At 38.4% G+C, this 18,857-nt stretch overlaps 1 protein-coding gene across 1 annotated transcript in view; it reads right to left on the reverse strand.

Moving 5' to 3' along the window:
- The window catches only part of baiap2l1b (BAR/IMD domain containing adaptor protein 2 like 1b), a 90,388-nt gene that overhangs the window by 13,598 nt on the left and 57,933 nt on the right, over positions 1-18,857 (reverse strand). Inside the window, exons 7-11 of the mRNA XM_077211667.1 lie at positions 17,984-18,136; positions 16,267-16,422; positions 16,071-16,173; positions 13,537-13,750; positions 4,865-4,924 (exon numbers count right to left, since the gene is read on the reverse strand). Of these exons, the coding sequence (XP_077067782.1) occupies positions 4,865-4,924; positions 13,537-13,750; positions 16,071-16,173; positions 16,267-16,422; positions 17,984-18,136 (686 nt within the window). The remainder of the gene's footprint in view (positions 1-4,864; positions 4,925-13,536; positions 13,751-16,070; positions 16,174-16,266; positions 16,423-17,983; positions 18,137-18,857) is intronic.

The following is an 18,857-nucleotide window of genomic DNA, read 5'->3' on the forward strand; positions in this document are numbered from 1 at the left end:
GTGTTTGCAGTGTGTTTCTGTATTTGGTTGTGTTGTGAGTATTTGCAGTGTGTTTCTGTATTTGGTTGTGTTGTGAGTGTTTGCAGTGTTTCTGTATTTGGTTGTGTTGTGAGTGTTTGTAGTGTGTTTCTGTATTTGGTTGTGTTGTGAGTGTTTGCAGTGTGTTTCTGTATTTGGTTGTGTTGTGAGTATTTGCAGTGTGTTTCTGTATTTGGTTGCGTTGTGAGGGTTTGTAGTGCGTTTCTGTATTTAGGTGTGTTGTGAGTGTTTGCAGTGTTTCTGTATTTGGTTGTGTTGTGAGTGTTTGCAGTGTGTTTCTGTATTTGGTTGTGTTGTGAGTATTTGCAGTGTGTTTCTGTATTTGGTTGTGTTGTGAGTGTTTGCAGTGTTTCTGTATTTGGTTGTGTTGTGAGTGTTTGCAGTGTTTCTGTATTTGGTTGTGTTGTGAGTGTTTGCAGTGTGTTTCTGTATTTGGTTGTGTTGTGAGTATTTGCAGTGTGTTTCTGTATTTGGTTGTGTTGTGAGTGTTTGCAGTGTTTCTGTATTTGGTTGTGTTGTGAGTGTTTGCAGTGTTTCTGTATTTGGTTGTGTTGTGAGTGTTTGCAGTGTGTTTCTGTATTTGGTTGTGTTGTGAGTATTTGCAGTGTTTCTGTATTTGGTTGTGTTGTGAGTGTTTGTAGTGTGTTTCTGTATTTGGTTGTGTTGTGAGTATTTGCAGTGTTTCTGTATTTGGTTGTGTTGTGAGTATTTGCAGTGTTTCTGTATTTGGTTGTGTTGTGAGTGTTTGTAGTGTGTTTCTGTATTTGGTTGTGTTGTGAGTGTTTGTAGTGTGTTTCTGTATTTGGTTGTGTTGTGAGTGTTTGCCGTGTGTTTCTGTATTTGGTTGTGTTGTGAGTGTTTGCAGTGTGTTTCTGTATTTGCTTGTGTTGTGAGTGTTTGCAGTGTGTTTCTGTATTTGGTTGTGTTGTGAGTGTTTGCAGTGTGTTTCTGTATTTGGTTGTGTTGTGAGTGTTTGCAGTGTGTTTCTGTATTTGGTTGCGTTGTGAGTGTTTGCAGTGTGTTTCTGTATTTGCTTGTGTTGTGAGTGTTTGCAGTGTGTTTCTGTATTTGGTTGTGTTGTGAGTGTTTGCAGCGTGTTTCTGTATTTGGTTGTGTTGTGAGTGTTTGCAGTGTGTTTCTGTATTTGGTTGTGTTGTGAGTGTTTGCAGTGTGTTTCTGTATTTGCTTGTGTTGTGAGTGTTTGCAGTGTGTTTCTGTATTTGGTTGTGTTGTGAGTGTTTGCAGCGTATTTCCAACATGCTACCATTCATAATCAGCCAACTCTGAGTTTAGAATTTGGTGCTCTCACTGTTTGCTGAAACACAAAAGGCTTTTTGATCAGGCATTACAGGGACCCCTCAGGGTCCAAGGGGATAGGATTTCACTTGACATCAAGCATCAAGTCTTGTGTTCTTCAAGCAAACATCAGCTGAGGTAGATGCATGATCTGACCCAGAGCCAATCAGCCCTATACGCACACTACACAAGTTGCATAGGGCCCCGCATATTACTCAAGGCCCCGAATCCCCCTAGTGTCAAAGCGCTTCAATCAAAGTTTACAATATCGATGAGACGATTAAGCGAAACTATCCTTCTAGTTACGAAAAGAGAGAAAATGAGTGTATTGTGGGAACAGCAATCGGGTAGACTGTTCTCTCCTCTCCAAGTTTGATGTCAGCAGAGAACAGTAAAGTTAGGTTGATGTGCATCTCTCTCTAGTCTGTCTGTCTGTGTAACCCAGCTGGGCAGAGAATCTTTTGGTCTTTCTGTGTCTTGCTTGCTAATGCCGGCCACTTCCAGGGCTTTGAGGGCTGTGTTCTGTGACTTTGTGCCTAACAAAGTGAAATACTACTATTTATTACGTCTGATAAACAACAAAGGGCAACGGTGTTTGTTTATAAACTGCAGCTCAGAAAAGATAACCGCGGCGCGCGTTAACATGCGTTCATACGCGCATGCACGACATGAAGTGCACACTTTCCAGCAAAACATTTGTGGGGACCAGTACAATATGGGCGTGATGGCACTCCTCATTATAGACACACATACTTTAAAAACAAGACAATGATTATCTAGTCTCCAAGTCAGTTTAGTTACAACTCTGCAATAAAGCAAGATGGAAAGCATTGTATTGATATTGACTATTGATTTATAGGCTATATTGCATTTAAAATGTTGATTGGCTGGACATACTGGTCAATATGGATGCACATCCCTCAGTAAATAATAACCATAAAGTATTAAGTATTTATTTTATCATTTAAAACACTGTGACATGCTATGACAAGCCATTTTTATTCATTCACAGGATGCATTTTTGATATCAATATTTAAATTTGTACTATTTAAAATGTGAATTGTTGATATTAAGAATGTACTTTTTCTAGTAACAATGTCTATTTCTGATATCAGGAATTACATTTTCATTAGTACTAGTTAAAGGAGTGGGAGCACTGGGGAGTCAGGTGTGACTGTGTGGGAATGGCGAATGGTTTACATGGGTCAGGAACGAGGGTCCCTAAACAGAATTTTGCTTAGGGCCCCAGTGAGGTCAGGATCAGCTCGGATCTGACCTCACACACACACACTGTGAATAACGTCAGTGGGAAAGAGCACAAGGGATTAGAAGTCTTATAAAGCACGCCTGGGTCAGTCTGGGTAAGCCTATTTCTAGTGTTTCACTCTCTGCTGACAGCATGAAGGTCGGAGAGTGTGGAAAATCTGCAGCTAATCAAATAATTGAACCAAAAATCTAAAAATAAAAATTCGGTCATCATTTACTCACCCTCATGTTGTTCCAAACCTGTAGGAACTGTCAAACAGAAAAGATGATTTTTTTGAACAATGTTGGTAAACAAACTTTTTCGGTTCCCATTGACTTCCACTATAATTTTTGGGCCATTCAATGGAAGTCAATGGGAACCGAAACTGTTTGATTACCAACATGGTTCAGAATATATTCCTTTTTTTTTGGAACCACATCAGGGTGAGTTAATTACAGACTTTATTATTTTTTTGAGTGGACTATGCCTTTAAAGTTTTTTATGTTATTAACCCTCTGGTGACCGATTGGGCGGTACCACCCAAAATGGCATACTTTTACAAATGTGTAATTATCTTAAAAACTATTAATGATAGAGAGGTGCGGTCTTTTTTGCCGTCTTCCTCAGATTCCACTGAAAACAGTCAAACCAACTTACCCGGCTTGTATACACACTTCCTTGTTGTGCAATACCACTACGTCAAAGGCCAATGAAATCGATGTTGTTTGGCAGATTCACGAGCAACAACCAATGGAAAAATTGCCGATGGAGCATTTTTATGATGGCAAGCAGTAAACGATTTACGGTGGAACAAGCTCTGGAACAATTACTGGAGAGTGACGAGGGGAAAGCATTGCTTAGAAAATTCTAAGCATTCCTAAGAAAAACGCCTGGGACTATTTGTAAATAAAGTTACATTTTTCATTGTTGTTTACACATTTTATTTAACAATTACACATGTCTGTCAAGCAAAGGCTTTGACAAATATATTTTTTGCTCAAAAACTGTTCACTATTGTTGTGTGATGTGTGATTTTCAGAAATAAATGCCAAAAATCAAATTTCCGTTTTTTAAATTCTCTAGTATATTGTACATTTTCACTCATACTTCTTTTATAAATATATTACATTTGTGCTTATGTTAGCTTAGGGTCTTCTGAATCCATAGAAACCAAACACATAGTGTGCCATCTCCATTACATGTAGTTTATAAGCCCAAATGTAAAAATAGAGAAAACGGACCAAAAAGAGCTCAGTCCCCAGAGGGTTAAAACATTGCTCTGTTTATTTGAGCCAGACACAGCAATATTGCATTGACTGTTCAAGTGGGCAAGGCCTGATACCCGCCTTAGGTGATTCTTATGGGGGGTATTTTTTTATTACATTTATCTCACCTAAACGTTTGCTTACTTATTGTGTTTTTACAATGGGGTAATTTTGTTGTTAAGAGTTTACACAACACAAGGAAGCTTGATTTCAATCTTTGAATTAAATAGAAAAAAGAAGCACAAATAAAGAGAAATAGAGAAAAGTTTTTAGGTCTAACACTAGCATTCAGAAATACTACAGAAACTAAATAAAGCAGAGAAAACCATCTTTCAGAGAGCGCACAAGTACTGAATAGTTAAAAATTTAAAAAAAAAAGAGAGAGAGAGAGAGAGAGAGAGAGAGAGAGAGAGAGAGAGAGAGAGAGAGAGAGAGAGAGAGAGAGAGAGAGAGAGAGAGAGAGAGAGAGAGAGAGAGAGAGAGAGAGAGAGAGAGAGAGAGAGAGAAAAGACGCAGCACCGCTGAATCACTCACTGTTTGTGAAATTGAGCCTCAAAGAAAGTTTTAAAATTACTGATTTGATCTTATAATCTGTGTGGATTCATTTACTCATACAACCTACATGCTAAAGTGAATGAATGTTTGCGGGAATTTCCTGCATTATAAGTGAGAGACCTATGTGAATGATTAAAATTATGTGCAATACCCACAATCCCACGCCGAAATTCAAGCCCTAAATGGGTACGGGGAGTGTTCAGGAAACCAGTTTGAAAACACACACCGCTTTTTTTGTTTTTTTTGTCAAGCTTCTTTCCCGCCTTTTGTTGATCCATGCAATACAGAAAGAATCTAAAATCTGAGGATGTGGTTTTTTGAGACAATGGCTGTAAAAGTCTTAAAATAGGGCTTGACTGCTGTGATGCTTGCGTTTCCTTCTCTTCCGAGGCGCAGCGATCAGTATCAGAGCTAATCAGGACAACAAAGAACAGTGTTAGTGTGTGTGTGGTATCTGATTACCTGTTATTTACTGCTGGCTCTGTGAATGCACGACAGTAAGATGATGGAAACCAGCCCCGCCTGTAAAAACACACACAGACAGACAGCGTAAATCACTAACATGGAAAGAAGGGTGGATGCTTATATCAGTTATACATGTTATAATGTCCACACTGTGTTTACTGAACACAGTCTAGAAATTTTGGGACATAAAACACTGAGAGAAGCATTTTGAAAGCAATTTAAACATGGAGAGTCGCATTGCATTCTCAGAAAGAAAATCCAAGTGTAGGGCCGCCAACTGAACGTGTGGCGGTGTGAGGTCATCACATGCACATAGCCTGTCATTCCATCAAACACAATGGCAGTGTTTGTCTTGGTGTGAGCGTTCTCCCCAGGACTTTATGTTCTTATAATCTGAGGGAATGCAAATATAGATAGGAAACTCAATAACTAGAATGGCCTCCACCCATGAAAGGCACAGGGAAAGACGAATAGCGTCTTGTATGGAGTTTTATGTAAACTCTGAACATACAGTAGCGGCACTCCTCTCTGATCAACTGTACCAGCTTATGTTGACTGGATTATGTTAACACTGCCTGACATAAGATATAATAGTCATGGAACAATTTATAGAACCTTTAGACTAAATCTGAAAAAAGCATTTGTGTTTTATATTTTATCTGATACATCAGCCTTTCGTGGCTCATATAGTATGATATAGTGAGAATATGAAGCTCAAACTTGAGGAGGAAAAAACATTTCACTTATTCAGAGAAACTGACCAAAAATATGCAATTTGGTGCAGTTTCTGATATTTATATGCCAAGAAGTAAGATGAAAGCTTGTAAGCTTGTGATGTAAATCAATGAGATCTTTATAGCAGATCGGTATATAACAGTATAGCAGATCCTTATATAAAATGCATATAAATATCAGTTGTCACTCTATATCTCAAACTGAGTGAGATGATTTTGAAATGCTTAGTTTTATGATCAAAGCTCTGTAGTTTCAAAACATATTAATGCAATGTAATACAATGATGATTCAGAGTAGAGATGGAGATAAACACTTCTCAAAAGCCTGAAGGGTCATATTTGATACATTTCAATGTGATTTTTATAACTAACAATATAAAAGTGAGTCTATTTTATAAAAAAAATACAGTAAAGATTTCACAGCGGCAATACACGTGAACCACGACCTAAAGAGGAATGCATTTACAATTACACTAAAAGGTATTTTACGTGCTAAAAACAGAAAGACTGAGTGAGAAAAAAAAGAAGATTGTGTGCAACCGTTTTTTCAGCAAACTAAACAAAAGAGAAGCATTTTAAGATCAAAAAAGAACTGTATATGGCTAGTTTTGTGCTGATTCTTTAAAGAAAGTAGAAACCAAATTGGTCTGAAGAACATATAGTATGACACCAAAAACGCCCCAGCCCCCAAACACTTGAATCCAGCGCAGCAAAGAACCACAAAGAAAAAAAAGACTAGTCAGTGAAATGTCTAGCCTAAACATCTGAACAACTAGTCGAATATATCGTCTCTTTAGGCACTTTTAGGTTCCATCAGACATGTTTCTTAGTGATATATGAACACTAAACACCACATTTCAATAGGACATCTGAATAAATAAGCTAAATAACCTACAGATTATACAAGACCATGGGAAGGCCATTCACAGCAGGTCAGGGGATTTAAAGTCTGTAAGTAATTGCTGTAAAGTTTTTGGCTGAAGGTGGTGAATTTATTACAAAAGCAATGCGTCAATGGCGGCAGTGTTGGGCCTTCGAAGACCTCATGAAATCAAAAGTGGAGTTTTGTGGCTTTAGCTATGAAATCCGTTTTATTATTTCCCAAATTCCGTTTATATTGTCTTCCAAATCCCGTTTTTTAACCGGTTTAATTTCTCTGGATTCCGTTTTTTTTTTTTTTTTTTGGACTAAATAAAGTATGTCTGATTAATTGAATTCATAAAAAAAAAAAAATTTCCCCCACAGAAATTCTGTGTTGTGTATTTTAATTTTTCTGGCAATCAAATGAAGGCATAAAACATGAATTTAAATTTATCTTTGAATCATATGAAATTAAACACTTTTGTGTCAAACAAACGCATAACAGAGCATTACTGTTTTTAAATTAAAACATGGAAGACAAATTGTGATTATTCCATAAAAAACAACAAGTTTTAATAATAATTTATAATTATTAGTGTTAATATTATTACATTGAGACGTAGCTAAATTCCACTGTACAACAGTTATATATTTCGGTCATAATTTCTTCAGGTTAAACCAAACTTTTATTTTGACAGGTTGCCATTTTGCAGTATAATATTTCAGAGACACTAGTCTATATCGCAATTTGTTTCAAGTGTACTGACCTGCTTATTATTTATTGATAAAAATTGTACAAATTCCGCAATATACAGTGAATTCTGCGATTCCCTCCCCGTTTTCTGCATTGGAGAAATCAACGGGCCCTCCTTGTGTCTACATCTGCTAGTTTTAAGGTCATCTACATTCTCGTATACTCAATGTTGACTAAACTCTGTCACGAGATGCATTTAACAGAAATAAATTGTCATTTTGTTTACAAAGCCATAAATCCCAGGCCCAATCTCTCCACTTCTTCCCTCGTGTAAAGAATGTTAATATTTATCGATCTGTGCCTGGATGTGCTTAACTGTAAACTTTAATTTAACAGACCGGAGGAGCTTGTGAAGGAGCCGTGATGCAGTGATCTGTAGACATGAGCCGGAAAGTTTCACCAGTAATTTTAAGCCCATTTCCTGCTGGGCATTTAAGAACACGAAGGGACATTTTAATTGACCTGGTAGATGTATTAGAAACGTCAATCAGTCTGAAGAGGTTGTACTTGTGCTTTAAAATGCCTCATATAGCAAATGGTGCTTGCGTGTAATTTGGCACATGGTAATGGGTTGCTAGGTGACAAGTCTGACTTCATGAATCATTTCCTATAGGGTTCATTCAAGTTTGCAGAACACCACCAACATATATAAACAACTGATTAACCAAAATGCAAAGACTGAGTAAATTACTGAATTATTCCGTTATATATGAAGCTTCCTAGTTATCGGCTAATAACATTAGCAAAACAAAGTGCCTAATGGAGATTTGGTTGGACACACATGTACCAGAACAACTGTCCAAGGTTTTTATCGAGTGTCTCAAAGTGATGGGCTCTGGAACAGTGCCGAGCGAAGGCTTAAAAACATAAATGTTTGGTATTTACTCCACAAGACTGGAGATTCAGGAGATGAAAGGTGCACTCTGACCAATGAGAGGACAGTTTAACAGATTGAATCCCTGTTTCAGAATAAAGCAAATCATCTACAGGTCAGAAGACGCCCTAAGAACTGAAATTACAGAGATAACAAATGCATTCACTTGAAGTGCAAAAATATAAATGAGGGATTCAAGGCAAAGGAAAATCAATTTGCGAAGTTTCAATTGTATTTGTGCCACTTGTCTTTATCCTGAAAGTTTATTAGCTCTAATCCAACTTCATCTTTTCACTTGACTCTTGTGGCACAGACATTGGCGGCTCTGAACGCATTCTGTCTGTTTCTCCATCTGGTAGCATTCTCTCAAACCAACAACATCAGTTTTTGGCAGGACTGAGGGTGTGTTCAGCTCGTTTCCTCTGCCATAACTGTTATTCTGATTACGTCTCCTCCACCTGCTGAAAGTCCTCAGGTCCGTGGGGAGATTGTGTTCCTCATCTCAGATAAGCTGCCGCCCCGTTTGCTCTCTCTAACAGGGTTTCACGTGGCATTGATTGACACACAAATGAACTGGGTTTCTTCTTCACAGCTGGTTTGCAGACTGACACCACAGCTGTGTACACATGAGGTCTCTCCAGCTCCTGAGCCACTTCTGTGCATCTGAGTTGGACTGACTGGATGACGTTCACAAGCCAAACTTCACCTGCACATCGTTCTTAAAAACACATAGTTCATAGGGCTGGGCAATTAATACAATTTTGTAGCCTAGGATATCGGAATGAATAAAGAAAACAAAAAAAGAAAGCCTAATTGGACAGAGGAGAAATGCATTCTTCTAGATGAATATGATAAAAGAAAAACAATTTTGAAAAGCAAACTAAATCCCAATGTAACTGCAGCAAAAAAAACCAAAAAAAACAGAAACAGCGGGAAGAAATAATAATGGAAAAAATCAATGCAATGAATCTTGACGTGAAGAGGACGGTTCAGGAAGTCCTTCAAAAATACGAAAACATCTCTTTGGTCTCAAAAGAAGCTGAGCGCTTACAAGAAAGAAGCCAACAAAACAGGTAAGATTAAGCAAGACTACGCTTTTAAGATTGAACAGTGGTGCCGTGGTGAAGAGTTCGCTTTATTGCTGTACAGTGTTAAGACCTAACGATTACAAAGCTTACCAACAGCTTGACCGTTGCGTTTAAATGACGGGAAAGAGCCCCCGCAACCCGGTGAACCACTCTGCTGACAGACGAAAATTACATGAATTCAGCCATGTCGTCTTATTTTTGTCCGCGTTACTCTTAAGGTTACGATTTCCAAACCTTAAAGATGAACTGAACTGAAAAAAATCGACGTTGAAAACGTGTTGTTTATGACAATTAAAAGTAAATTAGACTAAAAATTTTAATCAAAAATATCAATATAGCTTTTTTTAAGCAACAAAAAAATCGCGCTTGTTAGTATAAGAACGCTGGCAATTTCGATGACATCACTGGCATGGTAGGACCCGCGAATGTATTTAGGGAACAGCTGCAGGTCCTTTATACACAGATGAAAATGAGCAATTTTAATGGCATGGGTTACACATTTGAGCCTGTGAGGGACAGGCCAGTAGTATCTGACTACCACCACATGGAGGACGACCAGTTTCAGGCTCCACATACAGTACAGGGTCGTTTTTGGGGAAGTGACTGGTGTGGGCGCGCGGGTGCTGCCGGAGCATGGACACTGCAACGGAGTCGATCTGTTGCAGAGAGGGCAACCTGGAACATTTATTTATCGGCGAAAAATGCATCACCATGCACCGTTCATTTCGGATGCTGTGCGGTGAGAGAGACGTGTTGGAGGATGCTATGCTATCTCAAATGGATGTCCGAGCTGAGACGCTGGAGCGCCGCATAAGTAGCAGGTATGTAACAGTGTATTCTACGTGTTGGCGACTGGGCTAGGCTAACTTGTTATATCCTTTTCTCAGACTATTTAGGTTAACCCTTCGGAGTCTTGGGCTATTTTGGCCGTTTTTGAGTACTTTTATTTTTTTTAAATTTTGCAACATAAACAAATGTTTACCATACCAATGTTTGGTATAATTTTTTTCAGCACAACATCACCTATATGATCAGACAATTAGTTTTTCACTTTGATGTACTCTATCAACATACTGGACCCAAAATCACACAAAAAACACAAAATCCGAATAGAAAAATTATAGCTTTTCTACTACAAAAAACACAAACATGCTCAATGAAGCATTTTAAAAGGTTTAAAATGTAAACACAAGTTGTAAATGTCAACATATACAGGTACAATTCAGATATAATCAACCTATATACAAAAAAAATATGATTTACAAAAAAAAGCGGGTGTAGCCATAGGCTTTTTTTCTTTCTTTTTAGCTCAGCCACTTTTTAAAAAAATGTTGTGCACACAATTATTCAGAGAGCTATATTTAAGGCCTTGCATTCCCAGAGTATGAGGGTTCGCAAATAGTGCAAATACAACATAAAAAAATGTAAAATTGAGATAAAATTAAACTATATGCAGCAAAAAGCAGGTGTGGCAATAGGCGTTTTTTCTTTTCTTTTTTGCTTAGAAACTCTACAAAACACTTCATGTACAATTACACAGATAGCTACATTACAGGGATTTCATTCCTTGAGTAAGAGGGGTTCCTCAATAGTGCAAATATACCATACAAAAGGTAAAATGAACACAAAATCAAATTATACATACAACTATTTACAACAAATATCAGGTGTTTTTTTATTTTTATTTTTTATCTGTGCCTCTCCTCAAAACAGTTTATCTAAATCTACTCCTAAACTACCTAAACTACTCCTAAACTACCTAAACTATATACAATACTCCTAAACTACTCTCAAAATCTACTCAAACTCTTCCAAAAACTAGCAATAATCTCTCTCTCTATATATAACGTATATATGTCTCTCTTTATCAACTCCGTAAATCCTCTGCCTTTCAATTTTGCGTCTTAGCTCAGTTGGCTCCTCCTCCATTCCCTAAAATGTGCAGCCTGAAGAGCAGAGTCAGCAGATTCACACATTTTTCTCCGTTTTGTTTTATGACAAAAACCGACGAAGTTATTAGAATAAATGCAACGCCTGTCGCATCCCATCTTGCGTTCTTTTACGAACGCGTCAGTATTTTTTTATATAAAGTTTAAATGATCATATCTCCGTTTTTACTTGGTCTATCAACACAAAACAAAAAGTAAAATAGAATTTCAAGCCAGCACTTTCGACAGAAGTGGACGGCAGCGCTCAACGTGACTTTGTTTTTATGCTTCGACGTCTTAAACTGGTCATGTAACTTGATCACGCCGGCGTGATCGGCGACCCCGAAGAGTTAACAGCGTACCGGCAGTTCACTCTTTGGGCGAGGGGGCATTTGGGAAGGAGGAATAGGATTCCTATCCCATCCTGTGCAGTGAACTACATCAGGGATCTTCTCCCCTCAGCCAAATATCAAGGATTCGAGTAACGTTATGCGTTGGACTTGTAACTTGGCTAAATATAACATTTGATGCAGACATTGTCAGACGCTTCATGTACTCATTGACTAAAGTATATCTCTAAATAATCTGTCGCTAAAACATGCTCACTACAGACTCGAAATCCAGGGGGTGTCGGAGGGCTAGACAGTTTTAAGGCAGCTTGAGGGCTGGTTTCCTTGTCAAAGGTAGCCTGTGAAAATGTATCGTAACCCCAGCTGCCTTAGCCCTATACAATTCATTACTACAGCCAGGAGCAATACAGTATGAACCCCCCCTAGACCTGTTGGTTTCTGTTTCCTCAGCCATGTCAGCTAGCCTCAGACTATTTAGATGCTACGGCTGCTCTGCTGGTGTTGGTTGGCAACGGAGTAGCCTACCATGCCAGTGACGTAGCCGAATGTTGAAATCCAACATGGCGGGGCCCGTGTAGCAAAAACAACATTTTCAACGTACCATTTTATCCCTTCTGCCATTTTAATGATTGAACCAACGATAATAAATAAAATACATCTGTTATATCACCTTTTCTCAAATTTCAGTTCAGTTCTTCTTTAAGTTATACTTGGGGAAATGAACGTTAAGGGGTTTTATGCAACACTTAACGCTTTTTAAGGGAATACTTAAGTGAAAAAACAGCATTTAAGGGAAATTCTAAGTGTTTATGACATTTCACTTAAAGAAACCGTTAAGTAACACTTTTTTCTGCAACACCCTTAGGTTTAAGGGAAACATAAGGGCGAACTTAAGGGAAAATTACACTTAAGGTGCTTTATGCAACCGGGCACAGACCCCCAAATCACCAGCCTAATCTTAGGCCATAAATGGAGTGGTCTCCAGCCAGTCCCAGCTAAAAACTTTACGACCATGAAAGTTTCAAAGAGATGTGCTCAACTAAAGGAAGAACATTGTCACGTTAGATAGTTTGGAAAAGACCGATTGGTTCAGAGATGGCACGGATCAGAACCCACCAAGATAACGGCAGAGGCTGTTTGATCCCAAGACAGAGGATTGAAAACAGACCTCCTCCTCTGAATGACCCCAGGGTTGAAATCTCTTAAAACCACAGAGACTGAGCCTTTAAAAATAGATAAAATCATCCCAAAACAATTATTGAATGGACTTCTAATCAAACATTGTTCAACTACATAATCCTATATTGTATCTACAACCTCTGTATGTGTCTATTATGCTTAGATCATTGGTTTCTTTAAGCGTCTTGGAGACGTTGCCGTAGTTCTTCTAGGTTTAGTCTCTCTTACAGTCTGTGATGAAGAAAAAAAAAAAAACTATGACGGTGAGAGATCCGATCGTACCGGCTGTTGTCAGACTCTCTTTGTGCTTACACAAATATCACTTGATTTTTACAATGGCAAAAGGAATGTATGGAAATGTAAACTGATATTTCTTACTGACTACAGCAAAAGATATAAATAACTGACTTAAAAACTTTTTTGGTGAAAATACTAACGTGCCTAAGACTTTTGCACAGTACTGTTTATCATTTTGTAACATTGTATTTCAGTTTAATTATATTCAAAGTTCAAGAAAATCCACTGTTAAAAAAAAAAGTTTATTTAAAAAAAAATGTTGCAATAAATGCATGATGTTTTCAGTGAGTTATCAAGATCTCAATATTGACCAAAATAATAATGATTATAATTCTCGCCATAATTGGGCACTTCTAATAGATCACTCTCTGTTCCAACTTGTTTGTGAATTAAAAGTGGTGCACAAAAATGTTCATGGCTTGGTTTGATTTACAATCAAGCTTTAAAGCCAAATTATTATTATTAGTGAGCCATTACAAGTAGTATAGGCAAGTCCTCATGAACCAGACCTCCAGAATCAGATGTGGCTCTAAAAAGTGAACTCAAACTGAACTCTGATGTCAACCTCCTCGCAGCTCCTATAAATGAGACAAGAAGCACTCACTGTTTGGTGTTCTGCAGCTCTCCGTACAGCCAGCCGTCCCTCTCATCGGGAATCAGCAGTGTGATGATGTCTCCTTCTTCAAAGCTCAGCAGCGTGTGGTTGTTTCCAGACTTGTGGGGGAAAATGGTGCGCACTTTGGGTCTTTTGTCTGTGAGATTGAGGCCAGTGGCCATCGACACAGACCTGGACAATCCACTGTCCTCGTTGTTGTAGTCTAGAGGGGAAAAGGCAGACAACACGTCCTCAAAGCTTCACATGTCATGATACATTTGAATATAGATGCTGACAATTTGGCATAGTTCTTTCAATTGAATTGCTCAATTGTGAATTTGAACAGTATATCATTTTTTAATTCACTGCTTTTTACTGTGAACAGGGGTTAAAGTGAAAAAAAAATTCTGAGCCTGAACTTTTTCTTGGGGGGGGGGGGGCTCTGTTTTCTTTGTGGATAATTTTGTGTCGTTTCGTCCACAGACCTCTCACAGCCTGTTGTTAAACAGATGTGTCGCCTTAGTGGCGCGAAAATTTTCACGTAATCGTGCTGCTCGTATGAGGAGGTTTGCAAGGGACCAGCTGAAGTGCAGCAAGGACTTTGCAGCTTTGATTACGGACTACAGTTCCCGTACATCACGCGTCCTGTTCCGTGCTCCAGCACGGTTAGCGCTCACACTGCATGCGAACCGCGCCCGAGTCCAACTGAACCGTGCTCTGGCCCACCTCTTCCAAGCGGGCCAGGGCCGGCTAATCGAACCGCGCCCGGGCACGGTTCGGAGCACTCACACTAGTCAAACGAACCGCGCTTTGGTGGTCAAACGCACTCGGGAACGGTTCAAACTGGCTAGTGTGAGTACACCCTTATTTTCAAATGGAATCATTTATTCTCAAGTATTACGGCTGTATCTTAATGGCATCTTTTTATTAATGGGCCAGTATCACTGATATTAATATAGCTAATGATGTCTCTATGAAAATTATTTCCCCCAAAATTTTAAACATTTGTTAGGCTTCAAAAAAATAACTTTTAATTAAAGTGAACTTAAAACAATCCTCACTTAAACCCATAATAAATGTCATATTTATCTGTACCTTTCCTGTCTAACAGGTATGAAATATACAGAAATTGAATAGGGTTATAAAATAGTCCGCACTGCATAAATTATAAATTAAATTAGATTAATCCTTATTAAAGCTACAAGCGTTCTTTAGTCAAAGAGTAGTTAGTAGTTTTCTCTGTTCCCTTTGTTCTTAGGTTAACTTCACTGACATAGAGAATTAGTGGCTGCTGTCATTTTAAGATCTGCCGCTGCTGACAGGATCTCAAGCATCTCATTCTCTCACTACTCTTTAATTCCATTCTCCATCATGACGGACAAGTGTTTTTTTTTACCGCTAGTTGCATAGTGAAGCTTTTTGTGGCAAACTATGCAAAAGCAAGCTCCAGGTTCCGGTAGTTTACTGCACCAAGTGCCTAAAGCCTTCCCGTTTTGTCCTCTTTCTTCAAGCCATGCCCAGCGCCACTTGTTTTTTACTTTCTTCTCCAAAGCAGATGTATTTTCTCCTGGTTTGAAAAAACTCCGTTCTCCATAGCGTGTGTACAAGCTAACTGCGAACTGGTTCACTTCCTGCACAAGACCCGCCCTCCTCTCTAGCAATTGGCTAAGACAACCTAATATCATGCTCCCATTGGCTGTGACAGCTGTGCACGCTTACTCTTGAATCAAGGTGGTAGATTGAAGGGGACTGGTGTTTTATTCAAGTCAGATTAGGGCCTGTTCACATATCGCGTCTTTTGCGTGCTCAAGTTCGTTATTTCAAATGTAGCCGCGCGCGCTCATAATGAAAGCGACGCCCTCGTTTTTTCCAAGCGCGTCCGCGACGAAAGTGCCTCCAACTGTAATTTGCAGCCTAATAAATAAATTTTGCCTGCGCCGGAGGCCGGACCTGCCGAAAATCCGGCCCCCGGCTGGAATACTTTAAGCCCTGTGTGAATTTCAAAGCGAAAAAAGATATTCAAAAATAACTATATATTTTATTCATCAGGAAAGTGACTGAACTGTAAAAAGCATCTCAATGTATCCCCAAAAATGTTGTTATTGTTAACTAAATCCAAAACTACGACAATAAAATTAAAAAAAATTGTTAATTGGAATAAAGCTGAAATAAAACTAAATATTCAAAATGTAGATTAAAAAAAATATAATATTCATATTTGAATTAAAATGAATATTTAAATTTAAACACTTCTCTAAAATGTGCTGTTACTGGTTATTATTGCTGCTAACTTTATTATGTTAACTGGTACTAAAATTACATTGACTATTAGCAAGATTTTTAAAAAGGCCGCATTACTAACAACCCTAGCCTAAAACAATAAATAGTGATACATTTTCCCTTGCCTACACAAATGAAAATGTAAAAAAGTTAGAGGCACAGTCATGCAAAGTTAGATCAGGAATGTGTTTTAGGAAAGTAACAGGGTCAAATCTCGTGTTGATTTTAGATTACAGAGGTGTAATATGTAAAGTGACGCTCACCAGACTCTCTCTCCTGTCTGGAGGACTCTTGATTGAACATGCTGGCCAGAGGACTCGTCTGAGGCGGCAATGGAGGTGCTGGAATCATTGCATCCGAGTTGGACTGTACAGGTACAGAAAAATGCAGGTATGAATTCATAACACAACCGGCCTGCACTGTGTACTCATTGCGTGGTGTAGGAGCTGGTGTCCTCACCCTGCTGTTGCGCTGGAGGGATGGAGACGCCTGAGGAGTGTTGGCCACTGGAGTGCGCAGACCTTCAATCATGGACATCACACTGTCGGGGACATTGGTAGCGTCAATGCATTTGTCCTGCCAGCCGATCAGGTTCTCTGACAGAAGCTCTCGAGCCTTCAAGAACACAAGAAGGTATCAGATCCAAGAGTTAAAGAGAGCACATGAGCAGCTGCAGTAATCATGAAGGTCTTCAGGGCTTGACATTAACTTTTTTGCTCAGCAGTTGCTTTGGCTAGTGGTTTTTCAAAGTTACTAGCCACTCAACATTTTCACTGGCCACAATTTTGACATTGATACCATGGGGGGAAAACTGCCATATATAAATATTTTAATCTTATCTCAAAATTTGGCAACAGGTATATTAGGCTGCTGACACACCGATCCATTAAACTGTTACATGCGTTTTCTTTACATGAAGACTCGCCAAGACCGGCATTTTGACATTATTTTGTGTGTATTTGACTGTTTAAGTGCAATAAGCTGCGAAAAAAGAACTCAATTTAGTACTGGGTATTACATAAAAAGTAGCCGTGTCTGATTCTGTCGATGAGCACTTTTGTTGTGACAGTTGAAGTGCGCCTCTTCATCTTAAAATTAGTCGTTGACCGATGTATAGCCAAGGCCGATATTTGTCATTTTTTTTAAATATTGGCATCAGCCGTTAAGTTTTTCAGTTCGGCCGATGTGTCCGAAGCGGGACTTTTATTTTGACGAAGCGGGACTTTTATTATGACGACACGACAGACTTTTCTTTTTTTTCTTTATTAGTTTAAAGTCTCAGTTTATCAGTTTTGTCTAATGTTTCTAGATAGAACTGCTACACAAAGAAAGTTACTCTGTGTGTGTGAAGGTCAGTTCAGCTTCACTGAAGTCGCACCATCAACAAACTTTAAACCCTTGATTTCAAACTATGCTGCACTATATTCAGTTGCCCACTATTACATATTCATGTAATTTTCTGTTTACATTAGTGTTAACTTGGCTTTACTTGAAGAAAATAGGATTCCCATAGCGCACAAACTATTATATATATGTGTATATATATATATATATATATATATATATATATATATATATATATATATATATATATATATATATATATATATATAGATAGATAGATAGTTTAGAGCGAGAATGCTCATATATTTGTAAAAGTGTGTGTAATGACAACTAAAGATAAAGCCGCAATAAGCCTGAGGAGTGAACTTATCAATCCATTTTAATGGATGACACTATGAGCAGTTTCACTCTAACCCATCACAGGACAGTTTTACTCACATGTGACTTGCATAAACAGTTTGGTACACTTTGAAATGTTGCCAAAAGCGAACCAAAGCAAGAAAAAAAAGAAAAAAAAAGAACAATATAGGTCTTGGGAATAACTAAAATATTAACGATAACCATCAAGTTTTAAAAATGGCTCTAAGTGAATAGTGGTATCCACATCACACCCATAACTATAACGACACAGATGAATGATATGTTGGTGGAATCATTTTCAGAGCGATTCAGTGGACAATAAAAACCTTGACAGCCAATCAAAATCCATCCAATAAAGTGTGAACTGAAGTGAACGCTTAGAATAAACACAACATTTTGCTTATTTAGTCATTGTTAGAGTTTTCGTTTTTGGTGTGAACAGGCGATAGTTGTGTTGATTGAAGTAACCAACCTTGTCATGGAAAGCTGTGGTCTGGATGGAGAAGCTGCAGTGCTTGTCCACCAGGAAGCAGAAGCGCCTCTTCTCCTCCAGCAGAGCCTCTCGACAGCCGTCAGCGATGAACTTCTGCATGTCCATCTGACGGTGAGTGAGAGTCTCAAGACACTGCAGAGAACAAAGAGAACAAGGTTCTTATCAGCTGTCCAATAAGCAGTGTGATCATGGCTTTAAAAAAAAAGGCATTGTGAAGATGACATCACACTTTTTGGTGTGAGCAGAAAGGAACAAAGTGAACAGTGAGATTGAATGTCAGGCGTTGTGATGGAAGCGAGTGTCAAAGGAGCTGCATTTATATCTCACGTACAATGAATGATAATGGTTAGAGATTACAATATGGTCTCCGTCGTCAGCAATTACGACGTAATTGTAAAGTATGTAGCCCGTGGAAGCTGTTCAGTGCAAGTGTATTCACATGAACACACCCCCATGATGGCATAATGCAGGTGACGTGAGAGAGCATTAATTTCACAATGGGTTTCATCAGATCTCCACTCCTCAGAGATGACAGAGATCTCTCACTGATGAATGAAAGCCACATCCCTCCCTTCCTCCAACTCCACTGGTTGTCATAGGGAAAGAAAAATGAGATTTTGCTTTGGTTGGTTGTTACTAGTCACTATGATTTAGCATCATTCGACTTTATTCTTTTAAATTTGAACGTTGACTGCAATATGCAAATAAAGAAAATATGCAAATTAGGTACTGTAAATAGGAATATATTTGCAATTTATATCAGGTAGGTAGACGCCACAGAAAATGTATTTTTTAAACAAAAAAAATTCATTAACAAATTACAAACAAGCATAAAAAACAATGTAAAATTATT

This window comes from Siphateles boraxobius, unplaced genomic scaffold (assembly GCF_051911475.1).
Source record: "Siphateles boraxobius isolate OS27281-9 unplaced genomic scaffold, OSU_SipBor_1 66, whole genome shotgun sequence".
Lineage (NCBI taxonomy): Eukaryota > Metazoa > Chordata > Actinopteri > Cypriniformes > Leuciscidae > Siphateles > Siphateles boraxobius.